This window comes from Typha angustifolia, chromosome 1, assembly GCF_048772165.1.
Source record: "Typha angustifolia cultivar Huaian chromosome 1, ASM4877216v1, whole genome shotgun sequence".
In the NCBI taxonomy this organism is placed as follows: domain Eukaryota; kingdom Viridiplantae; phylum Streptophyta; class Magnoliopsida; order Poales; family Typhaceae; genus Typha; species Typha angustifolia.
The window spans coordinates 8,468,262-8,484,484 of record NC_133239.1 but is presented as its reverse complement, the minus strand read 5'-3'; the positions used below and the strand labels follow the sequence as shown (position 1 = coordinate 8,484,484).

Sequence of the window (16,223 nt, the reverse complement as noted above, 5' to 3'; positions counted from 1 at the left end):
TCGACTTGGTCAACCTAACCAACTTTGGCTTAAGTCCAACCGACTCAAACCAACTGTAAAACATCAATCAAAGATTAGGCTCTAGGCTTAAATGATTCAACTCTAATAAACAATTATACCTAAACCTGACTTGATCAGCCGAATCAAATAGGCTCAAGTTCAACTAATCCACATGAGTAACAACTTGTCCATATAAGCAAAGGACTAAAAAGCAAAGGCACCAAACATAGGGTCTAAACTGCAAGAGTCATCTAATAAGAAAATAAAAGCCAATTAAAAATAGATAGCTAGTCAAGTGAAAAGACATAAATACCTCTAACAACCTCAAAGCACCAAATTCAATGTGATTGAGTTCGCCCACATGGCTAGGTCATAACAATCCACCATGCTTCCCTCACCTTATCTTCAAGGTGATAAGTTGGGAAACGCTCCAAGTGGGTTCAACTCAAGCTTGACTCGGGCCACCGATGTTTCATCCATCACTACCTCGGGTGAAGCTGCGGATGCCCATTACCTCACCAATGTCTCTTTCTTTTTCCAAGGTGGTTTGGCTCGTATTCGGATTCCTCGATGCATTATCCCCTCGAAGTGGCTCATTTCAATCCATAATTAGTTCTGGACTAAAATTTGGGAGAAACTTTGGAGGGTTATTCAAATGTTCTACCTGTTAAAACCTCATGAAATTACTACATGTTATACCTATAAAAGAGAGATTTCCAATGAATCCAATATATTGATATTTGGATGAATAGATCTAGAGATATCATTAGATTAGTAGTCAAAGATCGAGATGAACAAGCTTGCGGGTTAAGGTTTCGACATGGTTTTTGGTAGAACTCAAGTCCAAGTTTGACCATATGGCGGTGTTGCTGGTGCTTCATGTGATGCATCCTCCTTTGTTTCATGTTGCCTTGGCATGGCCCAAGCTTGATTAGTTTAGCCTACTCATCATCTTCACTGAACTAACCCAGATTTACCCAATATTTGGGTTCATCAAAAACTAGTTCAGGTAGAACCATGGTTGTAGCCTTGCGTCACAGGGGATTGGGCAACAAGGGCCCTTTTTGGGGAGGTGGAGGGGCTGGTGGAGCAAGGCTAGGTGGTGGTTAATCGCAAGCATCACCTTATGCTATTCTACTATACCTTGGTACATGAAAAATTGCCGCTCTATATAGCCAATTGACTGGGTTGCCCGCCACCTTTGCAAGCATCACCTTATGTCAACCCGACGTGGTTCCAATTCATCTTGCTCCACCCAAAGGTCTAGACCCCCAAAATGATTGTCGTTTAGGTTTGCCCGACGAACGGGCTCACCCGCAAGTTGGCCTGGCGGAACCACCCTTGCTAGTCTCTACCCAAAGGGATGTGGCAGTAGGAGTTCTTGCTGATGAAGGTTCTAAACCAGTGGCGGCGGGTTCATGGTAGTAGACTCGCATTAGGGGCTCGTCGATGTGTTTTCGATCGCCATGACTTCTCTCGTCGCCCATATCTCCTACATCATCTCCATCATCATCTGATTATTGATGGCTATCTATTCGAAAAGTCATCCAATCATAGCTTGAACAGTAGGCTCTTCCATGTTCAGATTCGGTCGGGTAGTTCTGCTAGTGGAGGTTCGCACAACCGTTTCCCCCTCCTCCATTGGAGAAATCTTGTCTTCCTTGTTTCATCGTGCGGCCATGGCTTTGGTTGTCATCATAGGAAGCGTGTGTCCAAGGAACGGTGGCTCTGATACCACTTTGATACGATCTCCCCTGGATTAGATTTGATATATCTCATTATCAACTCTGTGCAGGATCTTGCACGGACTTTTAAAGGAGATTGCTGAAGATATAACTGTCGAATCAACGTGAAATTTTGATAGGTCGTAGCCCTAGAAAAGATCTTTCCAACAAATCTAATTTTGAGTGATTCAGATAGTGGGATTCAGAGATATCTTCAGATAAGTGGGAGTCCATGGGGTCTCAAATAAGGGGGTTCGGAGTTTGAAAATGTTTAAGTAGTATGCAGTTAGCCGTTTATCCAATTAAAATTAATTCATATACAACATGATGATTTAATAAGTTTAGAATTCCTTTTTTATATTTTATTAAATATCTAGATTTAATTTTAATATAATTATGGTAATATAAATATAGTATTATTATAAAATGCTAGGTGAAATAAAAATAAAATGGCTGTTCTTTTTATATAAAAGTAGTCTAAGTATATAATAATACAATAATAATAAGAGGCTTATATATAATTATAAAAATATAAGTATAGATAAAATCTAATTATAGTTAATCTATGTGGTTCTTACTCTTTACTCTAATAATCGCAAAATATAGGTAAAATAATTATTGTCCGGTCATATAAAAATAATTATCAAAGTTTAGTATTTTATTTTTTTTACAAAATAATATATAACAATAAGGTGCTAGAAATACAATATATATATATATATATATATATATATATATATATATATATATATGAAGGGTATATTTATAAATCTCATGACAATAATTATTGCAGCTAAGTATTAATCTATTATATGCGAGTAATATTATATGTAAATAATATGTATATTTAGGTGTCTATAATATAATAAACTATTAATTCTACTAATTATAATTAGCGAATTATTATATTACCGAATAGTGCTGGACCGAGCCCGGCACTGTTGCAGCTAGGAGATACCAACCAAGGAGGGAGGAGAAGAAGAAAGGAAAAAGAAGAAAGAGAAGAAGAAGAAGAAGAAGAAGAAGAAGAAGAAGAAGAAGAAGAAGAAGAAGAAGAAGAAGAAGAAGAAGAGAAGAGAAGAGAAGAAGGAAAAGGGAAGGGAATGGAGGGGGGTGTGGACCCAGGTTGGCGGGGAAGGCACCAGCTGCTGGTGGCCAGCCAGCGGTCGACCTCTCGCCGGCGGCTCGGCTTCGACAAGCTCGAGCCCATGGGCAAGAAAGAGAGAGGGAGAGAGAGAGGGAGGAGAAAGAGAGAGGAAGAGAAGAGAAGGAGAATAGCTCACCTCGATGGCAATGATGGCGATGGCGGTAGTCGGCCAGCGTCGGCAGAGGACGAGAGAGAGAGATTTAGAAGGAGAGAGAGAGGCGATGGAGGATAGAAATAGCGGCGGTGGCAGGGCCCGTCGTAGCCAGCTGGCCCAACCCAGTTGGCTGGGCTGGCAATTGTGGGCGTGTGTGGTGCCCACAGTGCACGCCCACTACCTGCATGGCACGAGCTAGTGCCATGCAACACATTTTTTTTTCTTTCTTTCCTTTTGTCTATTTTTTAATTTAATTTATATATTATTATTATTATTTTAAGATCTAGGTTATTACATTTTCCTTCCCCCTTATAAAAATTTTGACCTCAAAATTTAGATCATACTAAAATTACAAAATCAACACTACTAGTCTCATGAGCTTCTCTAGAAATCAACAATTGTCTAATGTGACTCCTTTAGATTGATAACTCGTACATCGTTTACTACTTTCAAATCCCTGACTCCTAACCTTACATGATCAAAGATAATCTCAATATAAGAATCAATTATCTAAATCTAAGCCAATCAGGTAATTGTACTATCCTTCTACAAACATCAATTCTAGAAAAATGTTTATAATAATACTCATCCTTAACAAAGAATATTAATGCTAAATAATCACGTATACTACTACTAAAGTATAGAAAGTGTTGACATCAATTAATTGCATCATGTTCTACTCCAAGGTACCTGAATCTGTCCAAATCTAGCACTTCTCTTGCTAACGGCAAGCATATAACAATGTAATGACATAATTACCTACAATAATACAATACAACTTATTTAAATAAATTATCTCCAGAATCTACAGAATGTATATTTCAATTCTAGGCATGCTTAAATGATCATCCCTCGACACTATCACTAATACTGAGTAGAACGGTAAATACATATTATTTCAAAACATCTGAAGTACTTAACTCATGCTTATCTTTCTAGACAAATTATGTCACTAACCTAAACATACTTATAATCACCTAATATCATCATAATTTAGGCAATAATACAAACTCTCTTATTTAAAAATGCATTGCTCATATGCTTAAACTATTATACAAATTACTAAACAAATAAATATAAGAGATTACACTTATCCGTACAAGACTCCAATATCTCCACATATTTACGGATTTTCTACACTCAACCACATCATATGAACATGTATACATCTCCAATATTACGCTTCATAGATTATAACACATCAGCATCAATACATATCCTCTATAATATATCAATGCATAATTTAGTAATATTTCTTTCCTATTCATTAGTAGCTCAAATAAATCCTCAATATACCAATATCTTAAATTATTTCTATCAATATTGTCAAGAACGTACTAACCTCCACATTATAACTTAGGCATCTATCTCAATCAATTAATATCAAACTCGTAGAGATGACTACTAGCATAAGACTAAAGAAAATCAATAACTAGTGCACTTGATGATTTGTCAGATCATTCTTAAACCTAAGCTCTGATACCAGCTGAGTTATAATGCCCCCGCCCGGCACGGGAACATGCACGCCCACAAGGCACGCGCAGTGCACGCGACAAGACGAGCGGGCCCGCCATGCACAAATACATTTATGCACACATAATTCATCACCAAATTAGTCATACTATTAATCCAAATAAACCTATCAATATATGAATATTTAAATCCATAATAATATACACTAGACCACAAAACAAATCATAACATCATCAAGTTAAACCTATTAACAAATCCATATTTATATCTACAGCAACCATACTAGATGGCTACATAATCTAGTAGAGCTCACACAGACCACAACAAACCATCAAGATATAACATATAACCACTAACACACGAGTATAATATAATTTGAAATATTTTGTACAAATCGTCGTCTAATACAATAGAGTACAAATATTAATTAATTATACAACTCAGTTTCTATATAAACTATTATCTATATTGTCTTACATCTATAACTCACCTCATCATCGCTCTAGATTTTTTCTCATGATATCTCAAGTCGCTATCACATACCACATATCTGAGGGGTTAGAAAAAAAAATAGAGTCATGAGCTAAAAGCTCAATGAATAGACCTTACCTCGAATCAGTAATGCCAAACTAAAATACCAACACCTCCAAATACACGTGTAAACCGCATGAGTAAATCCCCCCACGCGGTGCATCATATGACCTGTCAGTAATAGGATTTCACAAGGCACATAGCAGCATAAGTTCATATCATAAATAAACTCAACTATAAGAGTCCGGATACAACTTCTACAGGTCACAACAAGCCTTCAAGATACACATCCAAAATACAACTCTAAAGTCCCAAAATACATCGTCAATCATAATGTCCTCGTAGAGGCTCAATATAATTAATAGATATAACTGAAATAAAAAGGCAGTTACTCCTCACTACTCGCACCTACGTCCTCTAGCTCTGAAATGATGCCACCAAGAGGTGATGAGCACACAACCCAACGAGTAGAATCCACACAATCTATAATAATGAAATTACAGGTGCATATCCAATACATGCATATAGTTGCTAGCAATAACAATATGCTTGTCTAAATGACCTACCATGAGTTACTAAATCCACAGAATCAATAAAGACTACACGTCACTATCCTAGAACATGCCAGTTCCTAAACATATCAGGATAAGTCCATATAGATATAAAGCTTGATACAATCTTTTATTTATACAAATCTCAATCATAGTGTTTACATGTTATGCATATTAATAAAAGAGTAGTTTAGTCATCTCATGCTCACTAAGGCATTAATCATGTTTTATTATAGCTCACCAAGCCATTCACTACACAGAGTAGATACTCTCAAGAAAATCATCCATCACATAACCATCCATCATCTCATACATCGAGGGGGAATATATACACATCTAGCAATAACGTCACCTACACATGCATGGCGACACTACATGTGACCAGTTGTCTGTGGCCATTAGACTAAGGACCCTGGTCGTAAGCCTATATCTCACTCTCTTTAAATTATCACCGCCCTTAGCGGGAGAATCGGGAGCCCTCGGCTCATCAACGGATGCCCTAACCCTGCATCGTCGGGTACCGCTAAAGATATATCCCCACCTCACAATCATATTCTTCTATCATCATCATCTAGTTCTAACTATGTAGTATAATTATCTGAATACCACATAGGCTCCCGACCTCAGGTGTAAGCTGCTAATAGTATAGTCATATAATATACACTCTACCGTTAACCCTAAGCTGAGTGAGTAGGGGCACCGTCTAGTCGGAACTCGACTACTAATAATAGGTAGAAGTGGTGCAGTGTCTGTGAGTGTATAAGGCATGTCATAGTCATCATGATTGTCACATTCTATATTCACAACAGATATTTATGCAAGAGTTTACCATACAGGATACATGTGGAGCATCTTACACTAATGCATATGCTAGCATTCTCATAAAAAGGCAGCTACTCCTCGCTACCCGCACCTACATCCTCTAGCTCTGAAATGATGCCACCAAGAGGTGATGAGTACACAGCCCAACGAATAGAATTTACACAATCTATAACAATGAAATTACAAGTGCATATCCAATGCATGCTTATAGTTGCTAGCAATAACAATACGCTTGTCTAGATGACCTACCATGAGTTACTAAATCCCCGGAATCAATAAAGACTACATGTCACTATCTTGGAACATGCCAGCTCCTAAACGTATTAGGATAAGTCCATATAGATATAAAGCTTGATACAATCTTTTATTCATACAAATCTCAATTATAGTGTTTACATGTTATGCATAGCAATAAAAGAGTAATTTAGTCATCTCATGCTCACCAAGGCATTAATCATGTTTTATTACAGCTCAGCAAGCCATTTACCACACAGGGTAGATACTCTCAAGAAAATCATCCATCACATAACCATCCATCATCTAATACATCGAGGGGGGGATATATACACATCTAGCAGTAATATCACCTACACATGCATGGCGACACTGCATGTGACCGGGTTTCTGTGGCCATCAGACTAAGGATCCCGTTCGTAAACCCATATCTCACTCTCTTTAAATCATCACCGTCCTCAGTGGGAGAATCGGGAGCCCTCGGCTCATCAACGGACGCCCTAACCCTACGTCGTCGGGTACCGCTAAAGATATATTCCCGCCTCACAATCATGTTCTTCTATCATCATAATCTAGTTCTTACTATGTAGTATAATTACCTAAATACCACACAGGCTCCCGACCTCAAGTGTAGGCCGCTAATAGTATAGTCATATAAGATATACTCTACCCTTAACCCTAGGTTGAGTGAGTAGGGGCACCACCTAGTCAGAACCCGACTACTAATGATAGGTAAAAATGGTGCAGTGTCTGTGAGTGTATAAAGCATGTCATAGTCATCATAATCGTTATATTTTATATTCACAACAGATATTTATACAAGAGTTTACCATACAGGACACATGTAGAGCATCGTTACACTAATGCATATGCTAGCATTCTCATAATATCATGATGAGTAAACTATTAATAACTACACATGTTAAGATACATCATAGTACACTAAATGCATGTACTAATACTAATATTCCTACAATGTCATGGAAGGTATAATAATTGTAACTACATTATTCTAGACTTATATCAACTCTACTCGCCTAGGGTGTCTCCATAGTACTCTAAATCTCCTCAGCTAGCCGGCTCCTCAAAAATCCCAAAGTCCTCCTCACGCAGTGTCAATCTTATTGATTCACGCAAGTAAGGCCATACGTAAGATTAACGAATAAATAGAATAAATTTTCTTATTAGAGAATTTATGTTTAGGCGTATACATGAGTCAAGGGTCCCCTTGGGTGAGTTTTATGTCATCATAAAATTTACACTAATTAGGTGATAATAATTTATCTTTAGGGGAGTGGTTAGGCTAATTAATTAGGTGGAATGGAGAAACGGAGCTATAGGGTCAAAATGGCCCCAAATGGGCTAGGCTGGGGGGTATTGGGTTGGGCTCAAACCTAACCCAATAAGGCAAGGGAGGCCTTGGTGGGCTAAAGTGGGTTGGGCGTCCAACCACAGCCCACCAAGGTTGGATTGGTGGGCTGCAATCTGCAGCCCACCCAAACATTTGGGTTAGTGGGCTGTGGTATGACCGTAGCCCATTAAAGGGTTGGGTTGGTGGGCTACGGCCTACAGCCCACCAACACTTATCTCCTCCCCATCTCCTTCGAGGAGGGAGATAGAGGGGACGAGAAGCGGGGACCTGGTGCTGTCGGTGGCCAACGCCGCCGGCAGCCCACCCCCGCTGGTCAAAGGGAAGGGAAGGGAAAGGGAATGAGTAGGGCCCGGCTCGGCTCGACGGCAGCGGGCGTAACCCACGCTATAGAGGAGTCATCGCCCATCCTCCCCGCCTCCAGGGAGCGGGAGTAGCTCACCTGGCGGCCGAGGAGGCCGATGGGGCAGCGAGGCACACTCCATGGCCGACGGCCATGGAGGTCCTTCCTCCCAACTCTAAGTCCTGAAGCCCGACTAAAGAGCACCTTCCACCGGAGCTCTCGGACCGGCGACTGGATAGGGTCGTCGGCCGCCAGGGACTCCAAGGACGGTGAGGGGGTTAAATTACTAAATTATTGGGGTTAGTGGCTTACTGTGGTTCGTGCGCTTGGCTTCGTCGGCTCCGGCATCGGCAACTCGAGAGAAAGCAGAGGGAAAGAGAGGTAGCGAGGTGGAGGAGAGATATGGGTTGGGATGGTTGCGGTGAGGGTAAGAAATAGAGGAAGGTTGTGGGGGTGGCGTGCACGACAAGAGAAGAAGAAGAAGAAGAAGAAGAAGAAGAAGAAGAAGAAGGAGAAAAGGAGGAGGATTGGCCAGATGGGCGATGGTAGGGCTTGTGACTCATGCGCTTGGCGCATGTGTCGGAGTTTTTTTAAAAAACAATTTCGGGTGTTATAACTATCCCCAACAACAAGAAATTTTTCCCTTGAAATTACACACCTGAGTCGATAAATAAATGAGGGTAAGTAGACTGAATCTCCTCCTTGGGCTCCCATGTAACTTCCTTTACTCCATGGTGCTGTCAAAGAATCTTGAGCAAAGGTACGACTCTTCTTCGAAGCGTCTTCACACATCTGTCAATGATCCACACTGGTTGTTCCTCATAGGACGAGTCCTTCCTCAACTAGATAGGTTCTTCTCTCAAAATATGTGACGAGTCGTATAGATACTTTCTCAATACCAACACATGGAACACATTATGAATCTGAGACAGCTTTGATGGCAAATCCACCCGGTAAGCAATTGGTCATATCCGTGCTAAGATCTCATAAGGACCTATATATCGAGGGCTCAACTTGCCCTTCTTCCCAAATCGTACTACCCCTTTCCACGACGAGACCTTGAGAAAAACTTTGTCCCTGACCTGAAATTCTAGATCTTAACGTCAACGGTCAGCATAGCTCTTCTATCGACTTTGGGCAACCCGCAAATGTTCCCGCACCTTCCGTACTTCGTCCTAACTAACATGTGTCCGACATTTTCGTCCATATAAAGCTTCATATGGGGGGTATCCCAATGCTGGAGTGATGACTATTATTGTTGGCGAACTCAATTAGAGGAAGGTGTCGGTCCCAACTGAGTCCGAGGTTTGCAACTGAATCACGTAGCATGTCCTCTAAGGTCTGGATCGTCTGCTCTGACTGACCGTCGGTCTAAGGATGATAGGCAGTGCTGAATTACAGTTTGGTACCCAGTGATTTAGTAAAATGATGCCACAGCCTAGAGGTGAACCTGAGGTCACGGTTAGAAGTTATAGAAACTGGTGCCCCATGGTGCGCAAAGATCTCATCCCGGAATATGATGGCTCGATGATCCATAGAATCAATGGTACTGACTGGGAGGAAGTGAGCTGACTTGGTCAATCAATCCACAATTATCCATATAGAGTCCTTTGTCTTCAAGGTCTTCGGCAGACCCACCACAAAGTCCATAATGATATGCTCCCACTTCCACTCAAGAATAGGTAAGGGCCTGAGTGTCCTAGCCGGCCTCTGATGTTCAATCTTGACTTGTTGACAAATCAAGCATCGAGATACAAATTCTGCAATGCTCTTCTCCAATCCCAGCCACCAGAAGTATCTACGAACATCATGGTACATCTTCGTCTCCCCAGGGTGCACACTGTAAGAGGTCTGGTGAGCTTCCTCCAAAATCTCCCGACGGAGTTTGCCCACATCAGGTACACAGAATCTATCTCCAAACTTCAGGGTTCCTATTCCATCAAGGCAAAAACCCTATTTACCTGAGTCTTGAACTTGCTGGAGGACTTGTAGTAAATGTGGGTCTTCTGCCTATGCAACTCTGATCCTCTCCGCTAGAGTTGGCCTCACAGTTAACTAGGCCAGCAGTCCAGCACCCACATCTTTAGCTATGATGTGCATGTCCATCTTCTGCAGATCTCACAGGATGACATGCTGCTGAGTAATCAAACTAGCCAAATTTCCCATCGACTTCCTGCTCAAGGCATTAGCCACCACATTTGCCTTCCTAGGGTGGTATTTAATAGTGCAGTCATAATCATTCACCAGCTCAAGCCACCTACGCTGTCTCATGTTCAACTCCCTCTGGGTGAATAAGTACTTCAAACTCTTGTGGTCAGTGAAAATCTCACACTTCTCCCCGTAGAGATAGTGCCTCCAAATCTTCAAAGCGAACACTACCGCTACTAGCTCCAAGTCATGGGTAAGGTAGTTCTGCTCATGGTTCTTGAGTTGCCTGGATGCATAAGCGACAACTCCACCCTCCTGCATTAGAACACAGCCCAAGCCTGAGTATGAAGCATCACAGTAAACCTGGTAGCCCCCTCTACTACGAGGAACTATAAGGATGGATACAAATGTAAGCCTCCTCTTCAGCTCTTGGAGCTCTCCTCACAATCAGCTATCCACACAAAACACTGATCATTCCGGGTCAACCTAGTAAGGGAACTGGCAATTCTTGAAAACCCTTCCACAAAATGCCGGTAGTACTTGGTCAAACCTAGGAAACTATGGACCTCCGAGACGGTACTCAGTTGCCTCCAATTGAGAACGGCAGTGATCTTGGATTGATCAACCCGGATGCCCTCTCATGAGACCACATGCCCAAGGAACACCACTTCCTCCAGCTAAAATTCACACTTAGAGAACTTAGCAAATAATTTTTCTCTCCTCAGCACCTGTAGTACCAACCGAAGATGCTCTTCATGCTCCTGCTCTGAGGCTGAGTAAATCAAGATGTCATCAATGAAGACCACTACGAACCGATCCAAGAAAGGGCGAAAGACTCGGTTCATCAAGTCCATGAAGATAGCTGGTGCATTGGTCAAGCCAAAAGGCATAATCAGGGACTCATACAACCCATACCGAGTACAAAAAGTGGTTTTTGGGACATCCGCTTCCCTAATTCTCAATTGATGATACCCAGACCTCAGATCATTTGAGAAGACGCGTGCCCCACGCACTTGATCAAACAGGTCTTCAATGCGAGGCAAAGGGTATTTGTTCTTCATAATCAACTGGTTCAATTGTTGATAATCAATGCAAAGGTGGAGGGTACCATCCTTCTTCTTCACAAACAGGACTGCTGCGCCCTAAGGGGATGAGCTACGCCAGATGAGTCTCCTACTTAGCAAGTCATAAATCTGCTCTCTTAGTTCTTTCATTTCCTTCGGAGCCATACGGTAAGGGGTCTTGGAGACCTGTCCTGCCCCTAGAATTAGGTCGATAGTGAACTCAACTCCCCTATCTGGAGGAAGCCCTTAAATATCCTCTGGGAAAACATCTGGAAACTCCTGTACCACTGGTAAGTCAGTCAGGGTTTGGGTCCCAGTTGACTCGATTAACATGATTGCCACCAACTGCGAACAGTCCACCTGTCGATCCTTACACAATCGACACTCCATGCCATCATTAAGCTGTAAGATAACCTCCTTGCTGTAACAGTTAATACTTGCATGGTAGGCGGCTAACCAATCCATCCCCAGGATTAGATCAAAGTCATGCATCTCAAGGGGTAGGAGGTCCACCTTAAAATCCCACTCATCAAAAGTCAAGGTGCAAGATCGATAAACATGGCGAACTTCTAGAAAGTCACCAAGTGGGGTGGCTATCATCAAGGGCTCAACAAGAGGTCCCGATGCCACATCCGCATATTCCAGCAAGGATGTAGAAATAAAAGAATTGGTGGCTCCAGGGTCAAAAAAAATCCTAGCGGTATGTGCAAATAATGTCATAGTACCTACCACTGCGTATATAAGTCTTAACTAAAATAGAAAAAACACATTTTTCACAATATGCAAATTTGCACAGGGTTAGAAAGGGAGGATCTAATATTATGTATGAGTAGAACATACGTAAAACTTAAATAACATGATTAATTTACTCAATTACCTGTGTCCACCTCATTGGATGCTTCAGCATTCTACAGGGTCATAGCAAAAACTTGGCCGGTACGTCTGCCTCGCCCTCTGCTAGGAGGTCCCGATCGTGCGCCACAGCGACCCCTACTTGCAGTAGTACTAGCTCCCGATGCTCTAGATGTAGATGGTGTGGTAGGAGTGGCTAGCGCTCTGACCAACAAGAGACATTGCGTGCGGACATGCCCAGATTCTCCATACTAGAAGCAAGTAATGCAAGCACTGAGGCAGTCACGAGATATGTCACCCCTATTGTCGCAAGCAAAACAACTTCGACCCTCAGGGGTAAACGGCCATGCAAAACCACCATTGCTCGAACTACTCGAAACTGCTACTGATCTCCCACCACTAATAGAAGGACGAGTCCTACTCGGCCCGCCTAAACCCTGAGGGCTGGGTCTACTCAGGGTAGCACTAGAACCTGCACCACCAGCATAGGGATGACATCTCAGTCGCAGGAAGGTCCCACCAGAATGACCTCCACGTGGATGCCCATCAAAGCGGCCAGTACGACCCGCTACTCGCTCCTAACGCTGTGAGCGCTCCTCTAGTAAGTCCCTCTCCGCTATCCCCGTATTCTCCACCAACTCTGCATAGGTCAGGTTCTTCACCATGTTCACTTGCTTGCAGATCTCAATCCGGAGGCCCATCATGAATTGGTCAGCCCTAGCAGCATCATTAGGTATGACTCTAGGGCAAACACGGGATAAGGCATTGAACCTATCCTCACACTGTGCCACTGTCATATTTTTCTGCCTTAACTGGGTAAACTCTCTCGTCAACTCGAAACGTAGGGATACAAGAAAATATTTCTGGTCAAAGGAATCCAAAAATGCCCTCCAAGTGATGTACTCCCCAACAAGGCGATCCGGCATCATATGCTTAGTGGCGCTCTGTTAGGTTTTTATTTGTTGGCAATTGTGTACAAAATATTCTAAGTGTATTTTTTACATGTATATGAGCTTTACACAAGTCTAGAATATCTCTGGTCTGAAGAATTGCAAGGTTATTGGAGAAAAGCTGTTGAGTTCACACCGCGTTCACAAACGCGTTCGAACGCGGTGCGTTCACAAATGAGTTCGAACGCTAAATCTGCGTTCACACAGACAGAGAGCCGCGTTCACAAACGCGTTCGAACGCAACCTGAAGAATTCAAGCTGTCGCGTTCGAACGCACTTGAGCCCGTTCGAACGCACCAACAAAGTTTAAAAATATTGGACTTTCATGAGTACGAATAAGATTCAGATTTGGCTCTATCTTGAAGATCATGAGTACGGATAAGATTCGGATTTGGCTCTATCTTGAAGATCATGAGTACGGATAAGACTCGGAGTTGGCTCTATCTTGAAGTTCATGAGTACGGATAAGACTCGTATTTATCTCTATCTTGGAGATCATATATAAGGATAGTGTTGCCCTAACCTAGGGCAGTTGAAGAAATATTATTGAAGGAGACTTCTTGAGGCTACATCGATTCTTCAACTAACAATGTTCCACTCATCTATAAGAATTTAATCTTTCGTCTTAAGGGTGATCTAGACGAAAGATCAATCTCGAGGGCTACTAAGATTGGACTTCAATCACAGGAAGCAGTGAATCGTGGGTTCTAGCGATCAAGACTGAGAGAAACAAAGTCGTTTGGATCGACGGGGTGTTTTGTGAGTCAGTCTTGTAACTGCTACTATTATAGTGATTGGTTTTGATCCGAGTTTGGATCCGTGGTTTTTTCCCGTTTTGGGTTTTTCCACGTTAAAATCTTGGCGTTCATCTCTACTTTCGTTTTTAATATTTCTTCCGACTTTTACTTAAGCGAACGAGAAATATCATTGCCTAGAGATTAGATACATACGTGTGTCTAGGGATTTATTTTTTCACCCTCGACCACTCTTCCGCCTCTCCGCGGAGAAGAAAAGTGGAAAAGGTCACCTGATGACTCTCTAGGCACTCAAAAGTGGTCAGGATCTTCCTCACATCCACAATCCACCTATTCGCCTCCATGGGGTCCATCGTGCCGCTGAACAAAGGGGGGTTAAGCTGCATGAATCGGTTCAGCGACCAGGCGGACCAACCTCCAATCTGCTCGGCTGGAGTAATATGCTCTGATGGCTCCCTTAGTATGTGCATCCCAAACATAGCTGTCGTGCGCTCCCGAACTAATTCTTCGATCAGCCTCTCCTACTATCTGACAAGGTGTCCCAAGGTCTCGATGCTGGCTGAAGTATCGGCAACCGGTTCGTCAACGGGGGCTGAAGCCCATCCACGAATAGTCGCACGCACAGACCGAGCATGTCTAGGCGACATTCCTGGTAAGTTCAACGCAATTTAATTCTTAATTCACAAGTATGTCAAAAGTCGTGCATGACTCTATTGTTCATTATTCCTAGTTATTTATTATTGCTATCACTTTCCCATGTATCTGGATAGTATCTAGGAAGACTTGCCGCATTTATGGTAAACCTAGGCTCTAATACCAAGTTAAAACATCCACACCTCCAAATACACATGTAAACCGCGTGGGTAAATCCCCCCACGCGATGCATCATATGACCTGTCAGTAATAAGATTTTACAACGCACATAGTAGCATAAGTTCATACCATATATAAACTCAACTATAAGAGTCCGGATACAAGTTCCACAGGCCACAACAAACCTTCAAGATACACATCCAAAATATAACTCTAAAGTCCCAAAATACATCGTCAATCATAATGCCCTCGCAGAGGCTCAATACAACTAATAGATATAACTGAAATAAAAAGGCAGCTACTCCTCACTACCCGCACCTACGTCCTCTAGCTCTGAAATGATGCCACCAAGAGGTGATGAGCACACAGCCCAACAAGTCCGACACGGACAGCGGCTTGCCGAAGGAGTCGGAGACGGATGGAGGAGGCCAACGGTGGAGGAGGAGGAGGAGGAGGCCAACGGAGAGGAAGGCGTGGCGTCGTGGTGGTGGCTTGCCGTCATTGCCGATGGAGGCTGACGGGGAGGGAAGAGGTGGCGGCGTGTGGGGTGAGGTTAGGAGTGGTGATCGGGTGGATGAGGGTGAGGGTGAAGGTGAGGGTGGGGTGGGGGAATTGAGGATAGGGAAGGTGATGTGATGGGAAAGGTGAAGTGATTAATGAGGGTGGGGTAGCTGAGGGTATGTGAGGGTGGGGTAGGTGAGGATGATGAATGTTGTGTTACGGGTGAGAATGAGTTAGTGAGGGACATGTGGCAATATTTTTTTTATGCCACATGTCCTTAGTTATAGGGAGTCAGGCTATCGAGCCTATCGAGCCGAGCCTGAGCGAGCCGGCTCCAGCTCAGGCTCGGCTCGATATTAATTTCGAGCCTATTATGATGGCTCGGGCTCGGCTCAGCTCTGATTGAGTCGAGCCGGACTCGAGCTTCACCCGAGCCGAGCCCGAGCTGCTCGTCAAGCCTGACAGCCCTACCAATGATAGAGGTGGAAGGTTGGTAAAAAAGGAGGAGGGATAGAGTCTAGAAAGAAGATAGAAGGCAAGAAATTAATAATCCAATTCCATGATGAATTTGGCTACCATCCACATACTTATAGAAGCTAGCCAACAAGTCCTAATAACAATAAGTAACCCTAATTCTAGAGGATTCCCGCCGATCGCGTTCAAACACGCCTAATCGCGTTCAAACGCACAAAAGACGTTCTCTATATGTGCAAATGCGATGCAGGCGTTCGAACTCGCTCGACCGCGTTCGAACGCATATTATGCGTTCTCTGTATTTGTGAACTTGATGCG

The 16,223-nt window shown here is 42.7% G+C and overlaps 1 protein-coding gene across 1 annotated transcript; it reads right to left on the bottom strand.

Moving 5' to 3' along the window:
* Window positions 1–11,806: 11,806 nt before the first annotated feature.
* LOC140760276 (uncharacterized) lies at window positions 11,807–13,338 on the bottom strand. The gene is made up of 3 exons (XM_073097179.1): window positions 12,996–13,338; window positions 12,735–12,884; window positions 11,807–12,291 (listed from the first exon to the last, which is right to left on the bottom strand). The coding sequence occupies exons 1-3, from the start codon at window positions 13,336–13,338 to the stop codon at window positions 11,807–11,809; spliced, it is 978 nt and encodes a 325-aa protein (XP_072953280.1).
* Between the last annotated feature and the right edge of the window lie 2,885 nt (window positions 13,339–16,223).

Excerpts from the sequence above, each read along its gene's own strand:
- LOC140760276 (XM_073097179.1), bottom strand. The coding sequence starts at position 13,338 with ATGCCGGATCGCCTTGTTGGGGAGTACATCACTTGGAGGGCATTTTTG. Across the intron at positions 12,885-12,995 it reads ACTAGAGGAGCGCTCACAGC|GTTCTAGTGCTACCCTGAGT; the intron begins GTTAGGAGCGAG and ends CTGGTGGTGCAG. Across the intron at positions 12,292-12,734 it reads GTTTACCCCTGAGGGTCGAA|TGGTAGGTACTATGACATTA; the intron begins GTTGTTTTGCTT and ends TTATATACGCAG.